Source organism: Halichoerus grypus, chromosome 10 (genome assembly GCF_964656455.1).
Source record: "Halichoerus grypus chromosome 10, mHalGry1.hap1.1, whole genome shotgun sequence".
Lineage (NCBI taxonomy): Eukaryota > Metazoa > Chordata > Mammalia > Carnivora > Phocidae > Halichoerus > Halichoerus grypus.
Window position 1 is genome coordinate 87,592,533 of NC_135721.1, and position 20,049 is coordinate 87,612,581.

General features: G+C 45.7%; 1 protein-coding gene across 8 annotated transcripts in view; it reads left to right on the forward strand.

Annotated features, from left to right (window-relative positions):
- TBC1D8 (TBC1 domain family member 8) overlaps positions 1-20,049 on the forward strand; it is a 103,673-nt gene that overhangs the window by 21,064 nt on the left and 62,560 nt on the right. For 5 of the 8 annotated variants that reach the window (XM_078056787.1, XM_078056788.1, XM_036087938.2 and 2 more), the window contains exon 2: positions 18,487-18,642. The exons of 1 other annotated variant lie outside the window; for it this stretch is intronic. In XM_078056787.1, the coding sequence (XP_077912913.1) occupies positions 18,487-18,642 (156 nt within the window). The remainder of the gene's footprint in view (positions 1-18,486; positions 18,643-20,049) is intronic. 2 more of the 8 variants (XM_036087940.2, XM_036087941.2) reach the window with 1 other exon arrangement.

Genomic DNA, 20,049 nt, shown 5'->3' on the forward strand with positions numbered 1-20,049 from the left:
AAAAAGAGAAAACCCAAAATCCCACAGTTAACTTTTTTGAATTGATTTTCTAGCTTTATCCGTGAATTTCGTTTATATAATTGCACTCATAGGGATATGCAGTTTCGTATCTTGTTTTTTTACTTCACAGAATAATAGCACTAGAAGATGTGTCACAACATATTTTGTGTGTTTGTGTGATTTACTCAGCCTCCCTCCAGACACCTACTTCCTGCCCCTGCCCCTGCCACGCCACCCCACCCCACCCAGGCTGCCTGAGGGATGTCAGCGCAGTGGGCTTGCTCAGGTCCATCTGTGAACGGGACCCTTGTGTTTTGGATGAGGAACTTAAGACTGGGGAGGTGGCCTGTGTCACTCCCAGCATCTTAACTTCTGTTGACACTTAGTACTACACCGTGCCAAGCTGTTAAAACAATGACTTGCTCACGGTCACCTGGTTAGTGAATAAGTAACATTCTGTTCTTCCACATCATGGCCCTCTCGCAGGGGATGGTTCAGAGGCCTGTGTGCATTCTTCCCAAGGGCGAGTGCTTAAAAAATATGTAGGTATTGATGAATTGGGCCCCTGTTCTAGTTGGATGGTCCTCAGCACACATGCTACCTGTCGCTAGGATTGTTTTCCCCATCTTTTAGGATGTGGGTGATGATTGTAGCTCGTGATCATTCCCTCTGATCATCTCCTTGGTGGTGTCGAGAGCTCACATTGCTGCCAGCGACTGGATTTCGTGAGTAGTCCTGCAGGAGACAGTACGCCATGCCAGGACAGTAGTCATACTTACTTACTCCATATTTTCTCCCTAGCTTTTCTTGTGGGATATGGAATTCACTCCTGAACAGACAGCCTACATTTTGCTTGGTTGAATGAAAGAGTCAAGCAACTGCAGAAATTCAGCCTGGCTCCTGCTGGCCCAAGTGGTGTAGCGGACATGTTGGTGGTAGGTGCCAGGGACGGACTCCTTTCAGACCCTTCTCTTCCTAAGGATCTGGGAGTGTAGGTGTTGCTCCCTAGGGGCTCTCGCTGGGTTCAGGGATCTCTGTGATGGCATGGGGTGTGTGTGTGTGGATGTTTCCTGAGGAAACCTTCTTTCCCCTTCGGTGAAGTGACTGCCCAGGGCTATGCCTGCCTGCCTTTCAAGGATTCCTCATTTAGCAAGTAGCCTGCTAGTGCCAGTGCCCATGTTGCCCTTCTGTTCTCCATGCTGGGAACATGAGTTGGTCTGCTCAGAAGCACAGGCTGTTAGGGGCACCTGCGTGGCTCAGTCAGTTAATCGTCTGACTTTGGCTCAGGTCATGATCTTGGGGTCCTGGGTTTGAGCCCCGCATTGGGCTCACCACTCAGCGGGGAGTCTGCTTCTTCTGCCCCTCACCCCACTCATACACACGCACGCTCTCTCTCTCAAATGGATAAATAAAATCTTAAAAAAAAAAAAAAAGGCGTAGGCTGTTAGTCTAAGCATAGGAGGTAAAAGATGCTAGTTTGGGGACATCTTCCCTGTATATGAATCCTGACTCCTCCCCCACGTCATTTGCTGCGTGACCTTGTACCAGCTACATAATCTTTCTGAGCCTTAGGGGTAAAACCATGCCCACCTTTAGCATAAGGAGTCGTTTTTTCTTATTTAATGTTTTCTTAATATTTTTAGAGAGAGAGCGTGTATTGGGAGGGGGAGGGGCAGAGAGAGAGGGAGAATCTTAAGCTGGTTCCACGCTCAGTGTGGAGCCTATTGCAGGGCTCCGCGTGGGGCTTGATCTCACGATCCTGAGATCATGACCTGAGCTGAAATCAAGAGTCCATGCTTAACTGAGCCACCCAGGCGCCCCAGCATAGAGGGTCTTAAACAGAGGTAATGAGTGGGAAGAGCTTGTTGCAGCCCCTGGCACATGCTGTATGTGTGAGGGGTGTTAGCTGATGACGGCAGTGATGATATCCACAGCGTGGGGGTGGGGCTGAGGGTGGGGGGCTGAAATGGCTTGTATTCACATAGGCACCGCTGATAACAATGTTATAAAGGCTAGACTGTGGTATTGCTTTGTATTTTTTCAGTAACGCTCTTTGGAATTGTTTTTCTCTGACTTTATTTTTCTTTCCTCTCAAAAGAGCTCCTTGGTGATTTGAGATGCTTTACTGTATTCCGTCAGGGGAGATGGAGATTTGCTCTGTCATAGACTCTCTTAGGTGAAGCTGGTCAGTATTGTCATGTGACTTCTAAGTTCAATATTTCTGGGCTGCTGAATTTCAGAAAGGCTAAGAAGTTAAAACAAAATTAAAAACCCTTCAATGGATTGCTAGCATTTCACTATAATAATAGGGATCAGTGGGGTGCTTGGGTGGCAAAGTCAGCTGAACATCTGACTCTTTTTTTTTTTAAAGATTTTATTTATTTATTTGAGAGAGAGAGAGCATGAGAGGGGGAGGATCAGAGGGAGAAGCAGACTCCCCGCTGAGCAGGGAGCCCGATGTGGGACTCGAACCCGGGACTCCAGGATCATGACCTGAGCCGAAGGCAGTCGCTTAACCAACTGAGCCACCCAGATGCCCCTAAGCATCTGACTCTTGATTTCAGCTCAGGTCATGAGCTCAGGGTCGTGAAGATTGAGCCCCGTATGGGGCTCCGCATTCCTTGCAGAGTCAGCTTGAGATTCTCTCTCCCTCCCTCTGCCCCTCCCCTGCTCGCGAACACACTCTCTTTCTCTCTAAAATAAATAAATAAAATCTTTAAAAAAAATAACAGGTATCAGTTTCTGAGCTGTAAGGCATAGCTGCCTCACTCAGAAGTTCTTCCATGTATACAAGTGTGTGTATGTGCACATGCCCTCTGAATGCCTTCTTTCCAAAGACCATATGTCCTTAGCCCATGCCCTGGTAGAGGGCAAGCTTGTGTTAGGGTCACACATGCATCAGCTTTCCACTGTGTCCTTGGGTCTGTCCAGGGGTTTCCTGGGACTTTGTTTCTTATCCAGTGTTTCTGCTGAGATTGGGATTTCTTGCATGGGGCTTCTGTGCTTTTGCATTTAGTTATTTTACTAAGGAGACTGACAGGTGGCTTTCCCCTACAGGTGGACTGGTTTATTATTTTTTTAAAATTGAGATATAATTGATATATAACACTGTAGAAGGTGTACAATGTGCTGATTTAATACGTTTGTAAATTGCAATATGATTACCATTGTAATGTTAGCTAACTCTTCTATCCTGTCACATAATTATTATTTCTTTTTTGTGGTGGGAACTATTAAGATCTAGTCTCTTAGCAACTTTGAAGTTTATAATACAGTATTGTTGACTATAATCACTATGTTGTGCTTTAGCTCTCCAGAAATTGTTAGTTGCATGTGTGTATCCTTAAACAGCTCATTTCCCCACCCTCCAGCCTGTGGTAACCACCAATTTACTCTGTTTTTATGGGTTCAGCTTCTTTTAGATTCTATATGTAAGTGATATCATACAGTGTTTGTCTTTCTCTGCCTTCTCTCTGTTAGCATAATGCCCTCAAGGTCCATCCATTTGCAAATGGTAGGATTTCCTTCTTTCTCTTGGCTGAATAATATTCGTGTGTGTGTGTGTGTGTGTGTGTGTGTGTATTATTCCGTGTCTTTTATCCATTCATCTGTTGATGGACACTTAGGTTTTTTCCATGTCTTGGCTATTGTAGATTGGTTTATCCTTACCTTCACTTTCTGTTCTCTTTAGCAGCTTCATCAGATAATGAAGGCCCCTGCTTATTGTGCAAATAATAGGCCTGAACCAGTGATTCAGGATCCTGGAGAGTTCTCAGTAGCCTCCACCCCAAGCCACACCACACACCTCTTGCATCTCTGGATTAGGATTTGAAATCTCTCCAGGTGATTCCAGTGCTCAGGCAGGATTGAGAGCCCGTGGAGTCACCCGCGGCTAATCCTGAGATGTATGGGACAGGTGGACAGATGCAGATCAGAGCCTAGGAAGGCCTGTCCCTGAGGGTGTGTGAGGGAGGATTTGCACTGGGAGCAATGGCTGAGAAGGATCAGGGTGGCCCTCAGCATGTGTGGGTTTTCCTGTCAGCCCTATTTGGTCGGAGGAGCTGGCTTTCCGATGATAGAGCATCCCTGTTGCTGGCCTCTTGCCCCTCCCTCCCCTTGGTGCTGCCTATGGCAGGAGTCAGGGACCCTCCCTGAACCATGGGGACAAGCCCCTGAACAAAGGCACAAGGGAGGCCAGGAGCAGCCAGGAGGACAGGAGACCAGGATTCCACACCAGTCCTTTGCTTACTTGGGTTATTTTGCCTGTTTTATGGAGAGAGACATCTTTGTATACATTGTCTTGTTTTATCTGGTCCTTACTGTGACCAGTGAGGGGGATTATTATCCTCATTTTACAATAAGAAAATTAAGGCTTGAGTGGAATGAGTGATGTGTCAAAACATGGTCGTTGTCCTTTCAGGGACCCCCGCAGAAGAATTGTCTGGATGGAGGCCAGATGGAATGGGTAAAGAAGAAAGGGGGTGGTAAATGTGTTTCACTTTTCTGCAACTTTCAAGGTGAAAGGAGCAAACGGAATCACCAGCTCAAGGGCAAAATAGCAGGGTCAAGAGCCTTAAGGAATCTGGAGAAAGATCCTGGGGTGGTGGTTCTCAGTCAGCCTGCACAGCTGAATCACAGGGGAGCCCAGGCAGCACCCCAGACCAATTACACCAGACTCCGGGGCCCGGCCCAGGCATCAGTATTTTGGAAGCTCCCCTATGCAGCTACTCTGCATTGAAGCCAAAGATTGGAGGGAACACGTGATTGATTGGTTGATTGTTTAGAGAGAGCGAGTGGGGGGTAGGACAGAGGGAGAGGGAGAGAGAGAATCTCAAGCCAACTCCACTCTGATTGCGGAGCCTCACAGGGGGCTTGATCTCACGACCCTGAGATCATGAACTGAGTCGAAACCAAGAGTCAGATGCTCAACTGACTGAGCCACCCAGGTGCTCTGGGAACACCTGTTTCAGATTCAGAGGGGTCATTAATGCAACTGGGTCCAGGAGGGAAGGAGTCAGGAATATGAATGGGAGGCTTGTGTCTCTTCTGAGGCCAGCTGGAAGGGAGCAACATGGCAGATGGAGACGGGACACGTGGGTGGAGAGGACATGTGGGCTCCTCAGTCTGCCGAGACATAGGGACCAGGGGCTGTTGTGAAGGAATCTGTGAGTAGAGTAGTTTGTACCCACCTTCCTTGCTTCCCCGTCCCTTCAGGCCCATTGGCTGGAGGGGTCTTCATGTGAAGGGGGTACTGCAAGTTTCTGTGGAGTAGAAAAGATTTGGACCAGGGGCTGGAAGATGCACGGCCAGCAGCCCTCCACCCCTCTGCACATGAGACCCCCTGAGGGCACTTAGAAATGCCAAGGCCAGGCCCTAACCAGGGCCATAGGACTGGAGTCTCTGGGCGGGGCCTGGGGGCCTGGCCATGTGCCAGGAGCAGTGAGAGCCCCCTGCCCCTCACATTGAAGTGGGCCCAGTCCTCACCTAAGCATGACTGTGACCAATGGGAACCACGATAACTGTAACTTCGGCCATTTCAGGAACTTCTTCGAATAAGCATTGTGTTTATGTTGATCACGAGGAAGTTATCAGGAGCAGACTCTCCAGCTTCCATGCAGGGGGCTCTCTCCCTTACCTCCCCATACAGGCAAATTCCAAGGTGTTCACTCTTCTAAAGGCTTAAAAAATGTTTTTCCCTCTAAGCAACTGCTGTAGACTTTGAATGAATGGGTGCCTCTTCCCTGAATTTGTCTTTTCGTATGCTTAGATTATTGACAAGCCAGGGCAATAGATAAAATAAATAATGTTAACAATTAGTAAATAGATCTTGGTTATGCAATCCACTTTGGGTCCGGAAAGACGGTCGTACATTGTATGTTGGACGCTCTCTCCCTCTTTGCATGCGTGCACTCGGACCAGTAGGAAGTCTCCCTGAGTGGGGCAGTGCATTAGTTGCCTAGGGCTGTCGTAACAAAGAACCACAAACTGGGTTGCTTAAAACAACAGAACAATAGTTCTGGGGTCTGGAAGCTCTAAATCAGGAAGTTAGTGGGCCATGCTCCCTGACGCCCGTAGGAGAATCCTTTCTTGCCTCTTCCTTGCTTCTGGTGATGGCTGAAAGTCTTTGAGATTCCTTGCAGCCGGACAGCTCTAATCTCTGCCTTCAGTGTCACATGGAATTCTCCCTGAGTGTCTTCTCATGTGGACACTAGTCAGATTAGCCCAGTATGACCTCATTTTAATAATGACACCTGCAAAGACCCAATTTCCAAGTCAGGTCACATCGTGAGGACCTGGGGGTTAGGATTTCAGCATCTTCTGTGGGAGGACACCACTCAGTCTGTAACAGGTGCTCTGCATGTGTTTCAAGAACCATGCAGACCTCACTGGACATAGGAGGAAACAGAGTGACGGAAGTGAGGACACTTATCTAAGCCACACAGCTAGTAAGGGACAGAGTCGGGATTTGAACCCAGGACTTTGTGACTCCTGAATATATGGGTTCTCTAGTTTAGATCAACTGAGTGTTCTTTGGGGCTTCCTATGGAATGGAGTCCATGAGTCTTCTGGGTCTTCTCAGGACATTGGGGATATTACTCAGCTCTCTGAGACTGGTTGAGTACTAACATATTACTTTGCAACCCACTTCACCTTTCTCAGTGAAATAAATATCACCCATTTGCTAAGAGGAAGCACAGAAACGTGAAGTTAGTTTGATTTGTTGATCCGGTGGGATTGAATGGGGACTTTTCTTGTATTTATTTTTACGTCCACTCTTACTGCTCTAACAACTTAAAATTGTCTTAAATGATATAAAGAGAGGCCTTTTAGGTCTTGGCTAACCAACACCCTGCTGAAAGTTGCTTGTCTCTTGGGATCCTCCTATGTCCTCAGCCTTATGTGATAAGGACTTAACCTGGTTTCTTCTGGTGGCCAGCTTCTCCAACACAAAAGTGCTCTGAATGGAAGAGCCAGGTCATGCGATGTCCTCGTTCTGTCATTACCACGGGGTGGATGTCTGCAGAATAAACGTCAGAGCGTTTGGCCAACAAGCGCTCTGCACTGGCTTGTTGCAGGGATCCAGAGTCTGAAGGCTGCAGCAGCTCTTCCTAAGTGAGGAAGGCTTTGAATAGTCAGATTTCAAGATCAGAATTCCCAGTAGAAAACTCCTGTAATAAAGAGCCATCCATGAGTCTGAGAAAGTAAATTACAGCTGCTAAGGCGTCTCCATTCGATCTGATTAAATTTTAATTTAATTTGATTTTTTTTCTCCCCCTATTTACTGGCTCCATGTTTGCTTTTCCCCACTGGCTCTCAGCCCATGGACATTGGTAGATGGGCATCTTGGGTTCAGAAAGAAACGTTTTCTAAAGGGCTAGGTGACCACTGTTCCATGATGTATGATGGCTGTAGAGACAGGAGTAAGCTGTCATTTTTATCCTCTGTCCCTTTCTTCCCCGATTCTGCCTTGGACCCTGTCATGACCCACACATGCCTAAGCCCTGTACCAAGGCTTTCTTAGGACCTGAAGATGGCAACATGTTCTGTGACATGTGCGGACTGGTGGCTTCTTACAGACCGGGTCTATAGGAGTGTCACCTGATGGGGAAGGCAGACCATGGGCCATAGGAGTAAATCTACTTCCTTATTTCCATGGGCTGGAACACCTGTTCTTGGGGAGATCGGATGTTCTCCTTCCTCTCTAGCTGGCCGTGTTGTCCTTTTTCTGCCTTTCCTGCATTAATGGTTAAATTACCATCTGTATGATCTTCTAGAAGGGAGGGCTCAGCATTTCAGAGTATGTATTTAGTACAGGCTGGGGCTCCCGGGCTGTGTGCTTTCTGCTAACAGCAAAACAAAACAAAAAATAAGAAAATCTACTTAATCCCTGAGATAAATTTAGTTACTGAAACTCTTACCTCCTGCCTGGTCTAAGATAAGATTAGTGGAGTTCTGCAACAGAACCATGCAATTGTTGGTCTATTGTAAGTCTCGGAAAGACTGACAGATGGCAGACTCTGAGTAATCGGATTTCAAGCTCAGAATCCACAGTGAACAAAACTCCAGCTACTTGTAGCATATGAAAAAATAATTTCTTTCAAGTGAACTTAAAGACCTGTGTTCTTTGATTTTATTTTACTCAGAGGATTTATTAAGCAAATATTTATTAAAGGCACACCAGGAGCCAGGTACGCCAGGTGTTGGGAACTGATAAGGGGTTCCTTGCCTTTCCCCCAGTACGTGCATTTAAAGTAAGAAACTTGTAGAGGTTATAAACATCTAACATTTAGTAATAGCAAATTAGGGGTAATTTGATGCCTAAAAAGACTTGTTATCAAGGACAGAAATGTTGAAACCAAAGTCAGAAGTATGGGCTTTATTGCAGGATAGTAAAGGGTATTGTGAATAATCGTGTCAAACAGCGGTGTGCTAAGCTTGACCTCTTTTGGTATACCTGCATACTCTCCAGATGAATGGAACCCACTGTGGCCTCAGGGCTGCAGTTTAGCGATGATGACAAGACTTTACTTCTGGGGAAGGGTTAATCAAACTTCAGTGTGCCTGGCACATAGTAGGTGGTCACTAAACGTGTCTTAAAAATTGCACGAGTTGCTGTATTGAAATGCATGTAGTTTGGTAAGCCTGATGAAGCAGGCGGACTCATCCCTTTTAAGCCTTGTTTGCAGTTTTATAGCCTCCCAGGGGGCTCTTTCCAGGCGAGGAGCTGGAATCCAGCAAAGTACTGTCTTTCATTTTGAACTTGGGTCTATGGAAATGTCTTGCTTCACTGACCCTTTTGACTCTCCTATTGATTTCCATTTTGCAAAGGAGGTACTATTGCCTTACCTTATTTATTTTTCTGCAATCCTTGAATGCCTCTAAGCTCCATTTCCTGCCTTTAAGTGTGTACGGGGCCATTAAACACCAGTGTGGTTGGCGAGTCGGAGGCAGAATTGTGACTTTAACAGCATGCGGTGCTATCAGGCAGCAGGCTGCATTTAATGAAATTTGGCTGGTCAACTTGTTTATGCACCACATATGAATCTTGTTGACCAAGTTTAGCAACCTTTCTGTAACTGTTTCAGAGCACGAAGGGACAGTTCTTTGGACTTCATGCTCAGCCTTGTTTTTCACTTCCAATCTTCAATATCCCCGATGTGGGAACGGAGAAGTCTTTATCTGACTAGTTAGAAAGGAGGCCAAAAGGGCATATACCAAGGGTTATTGTCAGGTGGCAAGATGTGAGAAGAATGTTGTTCTTTGTGGTTTTCTGTAGTTCAAAACGTGTATTTATTTTGTAATCAAGAAAAAAACAGATTGCTTTAGAAGGGCAAATTGAGACTAAACTTTATTATTTTAGGGAAGATTTTTGGAAAAGATATATTTTTTAAAGATTTTATTTATTTATTAGAGAGAGGGGGAGAGAGAGAATGAGCAGGGGGAGGGGCAGAGGGAGAGGGAGAAGCAGACTCCGCACTGAGCAGGGAGCCCCACGAGGGGGCTCGATCCCACCAAAGGCAGAGGCTTAACTGATTGAGCCACCTAGGCGCCCCTGGAAAAGATTCTCTTTATAACTGGTTCTCTTAATGCGATTTTGGGAGTATAGGTAATAATGCCTGCTGGGCTTGTTAAACACAGGATGTCGAAGGTGATAAATTATTACTTCTCAAACAGGAAGTCTACTGTAAAAGTCCACAGGTACCAGAGTATACCAGGCTGTTTAAAGACTTGGCCCAAGCAGATAGTTTCTCAACAAAATGGAGAGTTCAGAGATGTTTTGCAGAAGGATTTTGATTCTTTTGAAGCAGCAGAAACTGGCAAGGGAGTATAGTTGCTGCTCTTACATTTGATTGGACCAGGGTCAGTATAACATGACTTTTTGACTTGTTTTTCTAGGCTTCGTGGATTAGGGGATAGTTCTAGTCTTCATTGGTTAGGGGTTACTGGAATCTAAGGAGGAAGGTTTGGGATTAAAATGAGTGGCAGTACCTTAAAAGAGAAGGAAATCCTGCCATTTTCAATAATGTGGATAAACCTCGAGGACATTATGCTAAGCGAAATAAGCCAGTCACAGAAGGACAAATGCTACATAATACCACTTATATGATATGATGAATCTAAAATAGTGAGACCCATGGAAGCAGAGAATGGAATGGTGGTTGCCAGGGGCTAGGGGGAGCAGAGAACGGGGAGGAATGAGTCGGAGGGTACCAAGTTTCAGTTATACAAGATGAGCATGTCCTAGAGATCCACTATACGGCATAATGCCTATAGTTAACAATCTTGTACACTTAAATGTTTGCTAAGAGGGTAGATCTTATGTTAGATGTTCTTATCACAATGTTACATATTAATAAGAGGGTGGGAGGAAACTTTTGGAGGCAATGGGCATGTTTATGGCATAGAATGAGGTGATGGTTTCATGGGTGTATACTTATCTTCAAACTCATATATTAATTATGTATACCTTTTTGTATGTCAAAAAAAAAAAGAGGGTGACAGATACCTGAAAAGGGCTGACAGAATGGGAAGGGCAGGTTACCATGGGGCTAGAACCATCAGGATGATTCGATAGCCTTTGGGAGGGACCAAAAATGATCTTTCGGTGTCCAGGGAAGAGCTTTGGGCAACCCTGGATTGTGGTGGGCTTGGAAATATAGAGGTGGAGAAGGCATCCATTCTTCCCAGATGCCCCTGGCAGCCAGCATCTCATTTGGAGATGGTGTCAGGTCTTAAAGTCAACCTCTTTGTTGATTCTTGTTTTTTTGCCCCTTACCTTTCATTTCATAGCCTTGAATCATTCCTGCACTGTAAGAATTTAATCCTAATTGCCTTACATAACCCATCATGCCAGAAGACCAGATAAATGGCCAGTCAAGTGGATGGAAATGCTGGGGAATTTTCAAGATAGTGTTCATTATATCCATAGGCAACATGTGTCTGTTAAGGCAGGGCAGTCACTGTGTTTGGAACTGGCTGTCATGATGGTGTTTTGTGCAGGATTCTTGTTGTCATGCACTTTGAACATTACGTCACCCCTCTCGGAGGTTCACTATGACAGGATCCTTATGTTCGTCTGAGCCAAAGCAGGCGGCTTGGTCCCCATCCAAGGATTATTTATGGAGCCACTAGAAGAACGTGTCAGGGTTCAGCAGTGTGGACACAGAGCACGTTTATGTTCAAATGCATTAATGATTCATCACTTGGGGAATAGAGTTAGGAAAAGTTGTTTTTGTATTTACTTTAGGAGCCCAACTGTGGACATTTGACCATTAGAATTGTCATGCTTTTTTTAAAGAATTGTGGTAAAATACACATAACATTAGCCATCTCAACTGTTTTTTTTTTTAAGATTTTATTTATTTATTAGAGAAAGAGAACAGGGGGAGGGGTAGAGGGAAAGAGAATCTTAAGCAGACTCTGCGCAGAGCTCCATCTCACGACCCTGAGATCATGACCTGAGCTGAAATCAGGAGTCAGACGCTTAACGAACTGAGCCACCCACGCGCCCCTCAACTGTTTTTAAGCGTACAGTTCATATTGTTATGCAGCCATGGCCACTGTCTGTCTCTGGAGCGCTTTCCGTCTTGAAAAACTGAAACTCTGTTCCCAGTGAAGAAGTTTCACAGCCCTTGAGTGAAGGCAAAAAGAATTCTCTCTCTCTTGAGTCCAGCGTGAACAGGACAGTCAGTCTGCATTGTAACTCCTCCTGGCTGATTAGAGGTAGCCGCCGTACCGGCCATCCTGTCTTGGTTTCCTGAGAAGGTAAAGGGTCATTATGTGGCTGTCCTTGTTCCCGTGTATCTGGGATGCAACGTGCAGGTGGGTGCTTGGTGCCTGCCTGTCCTGTTCTCGAGAGCCAGGGCCAGAATCCCTCCCTTGTGGTGCCCTTGAAGCTGTCCTCTCTGGACCTTCACTTGCTCAGACTCATGTTGTGGATTTGGCAGGCTCATCCTGTCCCTGTGATGGGCACATGGCTGCTGGGTTATCCACTTAGTTATAAAGCCGAGCTCCTCCGGGGTCCGGTGCTAGAGCTTCCTGCATGATTCAGTTACCCTGTGGCTTTGCCCACTGATCGACTGTAGTCTGAAAATAGCGGGAATCATACGGAACACACACTAAGAGGTATATTGAATTATATAAAATGCTTTGTAAAAAAAAAAACACTCAGTCTAGTAATTTGGATTATGAATTTTACTTAGAATAGGTAGAGCTCTCGTGTTGAGAATGCAAATATCCCCAACATTTATCTTCTTTTTTCGAAGATAGTAGAGAGGACTTCGTGTGATCTTTTAGGTTATTTATTACTTTTCACAAATAAAAGTTTTTTCCTTTATCCTGGTTCTTTATTTGCTTTTCCACCTAAGTCTCCAAAACAGCGCTAGCAGCCAAACCAAACAGCCCTAACGTGAAGTCAGAACTCTAGACCAACTTAGCGTCCCACCTGGACTATGGTGCTGAACTACGGTGCTGTGGATGTACGTCACATTGATGGCTTGTGTGTAATGATGAGAAGCTCTTTCTTGGAGTAAAAGAATTTTTTTGTCCTGGGGCTGCTGAGGTCTATTCTAAGCCCAACACCATTAGGAAGACCTGCTTTCTTCAGTGCAGGGGGAAAAAAATAGGCTGCTCTCTGTTTTTTGACTTTCCTTAAAATGCTTTCCACGGGGGCTGGGTGTTGCTGTGTTTTAAATGAGTTTTACTACGCTAGGGTGCTCTTGCTGGTAAGAGCAGAGCACTTTACCCCTGCTGCCCGTGGTTAAGGCCCAGGCCGCACACAGAGGTTATACAAACCAGCAGGCAGTGGGCAGGCTTCTCCAAGTGTCCCTGTCTGTCCCATGTCAGTAGCGGCCCTTTCATCTTAAACTTGGTACCACCCATGTGCATGAAATGCAGCCAGAATGAAAGAACTGCAGCATTATCACTTAGAAGCAAATTATTCATAGGCCCCTTTTGGGCCCTAATTATAAAACTTGTCACTCGACATCTATCTCAGCCAGAGTTGTTATTCTAATAGCCTAAAAATAGGAGAGTTGCACTCCCTGAGCCGCCAGGAAGGTTTTCCCGTAGAGCCAGACAAGCCATATGGAGCTGCCGCAGAAGGCAGGCCAGGATGCTCCATGGGGGCTGCCCTGCATCTGGGGGGATGCGTTCGTGGAGGCAGAGCAGACTTCGCCAGTCGGGGCTTGGGAGAGCCAAGTCAGTCTGAATGGAGTGTTAGAAGTGTGGGTTTGTGGATGATGGAGCATTTCTGAAAATCATTGTTGCCCTGTCTTAGATAGCCCTAGAGCAGGGGGAGAGGAGGCCTGCTCTGGAGCTGGAACTGGCGAGGGCCCGTGGTCCCTACAGCTCAGAGCCTTAGCGTCTCCATCCCTCCCTCCAGAGGTGGCTAAAGGATTAATGATAAAACGGACACCATATGTACAACTTCAGTATTTTTTCTTTTTGATGAGCATGAGCCTGGCAAATAAATATTGCCTCAAAGACATCCGTGTGAGTTGTCTTCAGCTTCCTGATAAAAAGACAGTAAGTAGGGCTGTATACCTTGTTAGCAGCTATGTGTAAACATTTTGCCATATATTTGCTTTATTGATATGTATGTAAATATATTTTTCTCTTTGACCCATTTGAAATTTGTGGACATCATACCCCATTTTCTCATGACTTTGATTTCTTTGCCACGCTAACCTTTTTCCTTCACCATTGAGCAGAAATTTAAGGTTATATTTTTCTTCCTGATGTTTCATTTCTCATTTTGGTTTTCCTGCTGAGAACTCTCACTGACCTGCCTCCCACTTGTGCATCTTCTCTGCCATCTTGGCCCCTTGTCTGCTATTTCTCTTATGTTTGTGCTCTGGTTTACCCCGGATTCAGAGCCTGGCTGTTCCTGGGGCTCCTGAAGGTACAGTCTGCATTTGTGCAGATGTGGGGGGCCCTTGTCTGCAGGTCGACGCTGACTGGCCTGACTCCTCTTGTCACTTTTTAAAAAACTAAATTCTACTTTTTAAAAAAGACTTATTTATTAATTTGAGAGAGAGAGAGAGAGAAGCAGATTCCCTACTGAGCAGGGAGCCCATGTGGGACTCGATCCCAGGAGACTGGGATCACGACCTGACCTGAAGGCAGACGCTTAACCGACTGAGCCACCCAGGCGCCCCACTAAACTCTATTTTTTACAACAGTTTTAGATTGACAGAAACATTGTGAAGGTAATATAGGGAGTTCTCTTATTATACCCCACACCCAGTTTCTCCTATTATTGACGTTTTAGTGTGGCATATTTGTTACAATGAACGAGCTGATATTGATGGATTATGGTGGTGGGCAGAACAGACTCAAGCCTGTGAATATGTTAGGTTCTGTGGCAAAGGGGAATGAAGGGTGCAGGTGGAGTTAGTTGGGTTGCTGATCAGCGGACCTTAGTATAGGGAGATGAGCTTGAACTCTACAGCGGGGCTCAATGTGATCACAGGGGTCTTTAAAACTGGAAGAAGAACTCATCGTGGTGTTGTTGGCTTTGAAGATGGAGCAAGGGGCTGGGACCCACATAAAGGGAGCTGGGAAAGAGAAGCAAAGGGATTCTCACCTGGAGCCTCCAGAACGGAACGTACCTGTTGACACCATGATTTTAGCTCAGTGAGATCTGTATCAGACCTCCGACCTACAGGACTGTGAGATAATAAGTTTGTTTGGTTTCAGGCTCTTGTGTTGCTGGTTACTTGTCAGAGAGCAGCAGTAGAAAACGAGCACAGTGATGGTTCACCAAAGTCCATGTTTTATTCAGATTTCGCTGGCCTTTTTCTGCTCCAGGGTCCCTCTCAGGATACCGCTTCACCTGCAGTTGTCATCTTGGCTGTGACCGTTTCTCAGACTTGTTTTTAATGACTTTGATGGTTCTGAGAGTCCTGGCCAGGCATCTCGTCTGTGTCATGCATGAGGCTCCTTTGCTCATGTTTGCTTTGTCTCTTCAACTGTGTTTTCTGGCCTTTCGGCATGCTTTGTAACTGTTTCTGAAAGCCAGACAGGATGTGTGGAGTACTAAGAACTGAAGAAATAGTTCTTTAGTGTGAGTTTTATGTTCTGACCAGGACTTGGGCTGTGTTTGTGTGTTGTAGCGACAGGTGCCTGAGGTTCTCAGATTCCTCAGGTGTCCTTGCTTTGGTCTGTCTTTGGGCTTCCTTAAGAACGAACTCCAGGGCGCCTGGCTAGCTCAGTCAGTAGAGCATGTGACTTTTTTTTTTAAGATTTAATTTATTTATTTGGTGGGGGGCAGGAGAGAGGGGGAGAGGGAGAGAATCTTCAGCGGACTCCACACTGACCATGGACCTTGAGGGGGCGCTCCATCTCATGACCCCGAGATCATGACCTGAGCTGAAACTAGGAGTCTGCACTTAACTGACTGAGCCACCCAGGCGCCCCAGAGCGTAGGACTCTTGATCTCAGAGTCATGAGTTTAATCCCCATGTTGGGCATAGAGCTCATTTAAACCCAAAAAGCCCGAACTCCTCACATGGACTCTGAGTCTTTCAGCTCTTCCAGCTGTCATGCCGGAGTCTGTTGATATGGTGGTAAAGTATGGGGAGAAGAAGCGCCCTGTAAATCTTATCAGAGAGTCTCGGTCTTTCAGTGGGTCTGTGTCCCTGGAATGTGTCCTTGACAATGTTTCTTGGACGCTTCTCTTCCCCACCCCCCACTTAGGTGAGACTGGAAGACTGGAGCAGGTTGGAGTCAGAGAAGCACCCTTCGCCCAGCTGGGGTAAGGTTCTGGAAAAGTCTTTCCCCTGGAGAGCAGGCCTGTGTTATGGAGAATGCTCTGAGGACACCGCACTGTGAGGACTCTTCCCTTGCCCCTGGGCGAGCATGCGGGGGGTTTTCCTGGCTCTTCATAATGAGAACCTGGTGGTAAAAACTGTACGGGTTTGGGGCCTCCTAAGACTGTGGCCATCAGAAGTTTCTGACTTTCCTGCTAGTCCACACTCAGACCCCAGCAATTTGTCAAAACCGCCGCTGAAGTGTTCCTACCAGTTTATGGCCCCAGCGGCTTCTGCTTCAGGTGAGCAGATCTTGGCTGTGACTTTGGATTGTCCCTTCTCTCCAGATTTCTGGGTTATGATTTTGACCTGTGACCTTAGTTCTCTGATGGGCCCCAGAAAACTACTGATTGTGAGTTTGCTCAGCTTCTCGTTGTTAGGATGGGCGTGAGGACTTCAAATTCTTTACAGGGTGGAGCTGAAGCTAGAGGTCCCTTTTTTACTTCATTGCTGCCCTCCCCACCTTCCCGCCCCTGAAGTTCGGTACCAGGTTGGTTGTGTTGGTATAAAACATCCTGACCATTGCAAAAGCTCCTGGGTTTTGAAGAGAAAAAAATCATTCTTTCCGGTCAAAAAGACTGCTTCTGTGTTGTGTTGATGCTAAGTTATTTCCCACCCTTCTCACTTCCTTCTTATGTTGCTCAGGTTTGTCTTATTAGCAAACTAGGTGCTGATTCTACAACTGATCTCTAAAATTGGGAAGTGCTAAGTCTGCATGTGGGATGGGTGGGGTTTTTAGCACCTTTCTAGTGTCCACCCACTTCCCTATCATTCACCCCCTCCAGGCTTTGACAGACAAACATGTTTTATCAATCTTGTACAAATGCATCTTTAACTTTACCCTGCCTCCTCCTCCCCCGCCTGTGCCTTTAATCACAGAGCCCTGTGGGGACTTGGGAAAGAGAAGCAAAGGGATTCAGCTGTGCTTGTTCTGTGTTAAAGTAGCAGTCCCTTAATCCACCTGACAGCTTTCAGCCCTGCTCAATTATCTGTAAGTTGAGAGCAAGGCAGTAAGGGGGCAAAAATTCTGAGCAGTTTAAGGAACAATCGCTGTAAAAACTCATGTACCCTTCCTTCTTCCCCTCAAGCCATTAAGTGGGACAGATCAAGGTGATTGTATGGGTGGGGTGGATGGGCAGTTGGAGCCCGAATAGGGTGAAGAGGGCATCTGTCAGAAAAGGGACTTTGGTAGCAACAGGAGGATTGATCAGATAAGTAAATACATTAGGAATAATGGAAGCCAGGTTCCTTGGTGTTGGAGAAGAGGGTTGCAAATGTGGAAAGAAACTGGAACGAACAATATGGTATGGGATCGCCATTGGAGGTACTGGTGTGAACTCAGTTTTTATGTATAAAATCAGTGTAAAAATAAAAATGTTAATGTGTACTTGTATATACGTATGTAAACACATATATACCCATACATATATGCATATACATACATATCTGTCCGCTGAAAGGCTCTGGGAGCAAGCACCCCCCAGAGCAGTAAATGTGCCTGGCTCCCAGATCTTGGCTTTTAAATACCATTCTTCACTAAATGAACCAGGGCTTCTTGGAGAAGTGGCTGATTCCAGGGCTAGAGCAGGAAAAATGCAGGATGAACTGGGATTATTTGATCATGCCAGAAAGTAGAAGGAATAATGGGGACATGTCCAAAGGACACAGAAGCCAGCTTGAAGGGGCTCCCACTGGCCAAGTCAGAGACCATGTGAACATCAAGATAATCGTAATACTAGATTGGATAAAGTAGGAAAACACGAAACCATACTGATAGCAGTAAAGGAGTTGAACATTTAATGAGGAACGTAGTTTCAAAGTACTTCACAGAATACTTGTTAATTACAAAGGGAAAAAGGAGTTAACTTTACAGTGCAGAAGCTTGGCACTCTTACCAGTAATGGGACGATCTGAAATCGTCTGCCACCTGGCGTGTGGGGGCGTGTGTTTCTGTGGATTCATGATGATATTCATTACAACAGAATGATAAACCTTTACTTTGTATGCTTTATGGTCTGTGAAGGACTCAGTTTATTATTTGCTTCTCACAGTCCCCTTCTGGAGTAGGCAGGGATTATTCATCTGCCTTTGAGATGATGATATAATAATAACGGTACTTCTTACACCCAGGCAATAAATAGTCTAAGACCTTTTGAATGTTGCATACGTTAATTCTCACAATTACCCTATGAGGTAGGTATACTGTGATTATTCCATTTTACAAATGAGACCAAGGCACGGAGAGGTTAAGTAACTTGCCCGATGTCACACAGCTTGAGAACTGGGGAGCTGGGACTTGAGTCAGGCATTCCGACTACAGATCCCCAGCTCTTACGTACGGAGTCCTGTTGCCTCTGTAATGGAGACACCGAGGAAAGCAAACAGGTTAGGTGACTTGTCCAGGGCCCCTTGTTCACTTGGTCATTGGATTCTGCAAATCTGTACTTAAGTGCCTGTTAATGTGAGGCCCTGTTCCAGATGTTGGATGACTGGTACTAGGCAGCCAGAGTCCTGGGGCTCACGGAGCTCAGGCTCTTGAGAGGTGAGTTGAAGACCTGGACACAAGCCTGCTGCCTTCTGGTGTCGAGTTTAGACACCAGCTGAACTGTGCGCAGGGAGTGGGCAGCTGGTCAGTCCCCGTGCTCAGAGGTGCGCTTTCTTTTTTCTTTTGAAGGTCGCCTGGTAGGTGCTCTGGATGCAGTGCTGGATTCCAATGCACGGGTCGCTCCATTTCGAATTCTGCTTCAAGTGCCTGGGTCCCAGGTTTATTCTCCCATAGCATGTGGTGAGTTACTGAGTGGATCAGACGTTTACTGGGCCATAGCCACTGGTGAGTTTTGTTCCGGTTGGAATATTCCAAACCTTAAGGTCTAAGCATGCTGAGTATCTGCATGTTGGTGAAGCTTGAAGGTAACTCCTTTTAGAAACTCATCTGCTTTTATGAGCTCTTTTTGTTTGTTTGTTTGTTTTTCAGCCATCGAAAGCACATAAAGGCTACAAGCTTGGGCATGCCAGGCTTTCGCGTGGTGTGTTATTCCAGGGTGCTCTCTCATTGAGTATGAATGGAGCCCTTTTCTCTTTAATTTTGTTTCTGACCTAACGAGTGTCTTCTTGGGTGTGTGCCCCTACGGTAATGGTACAGGGAAGAGTTTGAGGCTTCTGTCTGGCTCAGGGCAGTCTTCACCCCCTTGCCCCACATTTATGCTGCATCACTAGACTGCTGTGCCCCACGGGAATTTGGAAATCCCCTCATCCTCTTCATCTGGGGTTTCAGTCCTCCTACAGTGATGCTCTCCCTGCCCTGCCAGCATCACTGGGGCTAGGGATCGTCACATCTGAGGAGCCCCTTCTATTCAAAAACAAGAACAAGATGTGTCTTTTTAACTACACAAGTCATAAATGTTCACCTTCCAGAAGTTAAGTTGGTAAGTGAGAAGGACAAGGAGATCTTCCGTACCCCCTTCTCAGTGCTCATCACTCTTTTGTGTACATGTGCTAATACACGTAGAGGCTTCTAGTTTTGTTTTTTCTCTGAACACTCACTACCATAAATTTCCAACATCACCGCACATTCTTTAATACTGGATTTTTTTTTTCCTGGAAAAATATAGAAAAGTACAGAGAAGAAAATTTTTACCACATCCACCATCATATTCTAAGCATTGCTAACATCTCGATACGTTTTTTTCCCCCCAGTCTGTTGTGTTTTGTACTAGTTAAGACAAATCCTTCTGTATTTGTATAAAATCATAAAAATGATGCACATTCAATCTAATCCATCAACACTTGACAAGTACGAAGAAGAAAATGTCTGTCACCCCACATCCTAGCCACCCAAAGTAACCTCTGGTCACCCTGGCTTCACCTCATCAAGACCACTTTATACTGCAATTAGGGCAGGGGCAATGATAGTAGACAGAAGTACCTTTGTGAAAATGCAACCCTGCTATTTTGTAATAAGATAGTTACAATGCTAATAATTGACAGTGGTATTTTGTAACAAAAGTATTAAGTTTTACTTGATCTCAGTAAATGAGAAGCTGAAGTAATGAGAAGCAGAGTTCAAAAATAAATGTTTCCTTAACACGAGAGCTTATTTTCTAAAAGGTTCATCGAAGGTTAAGGGAAGAGATTTGTGAAAGCATCACAGGGTTAGGATTGCGGCTTTTTAAAGCAGTGTTGCAATTCTGACCATGTGCGTTCACTCCCCAGCCTAGACGACAAGGATGCCAGCATT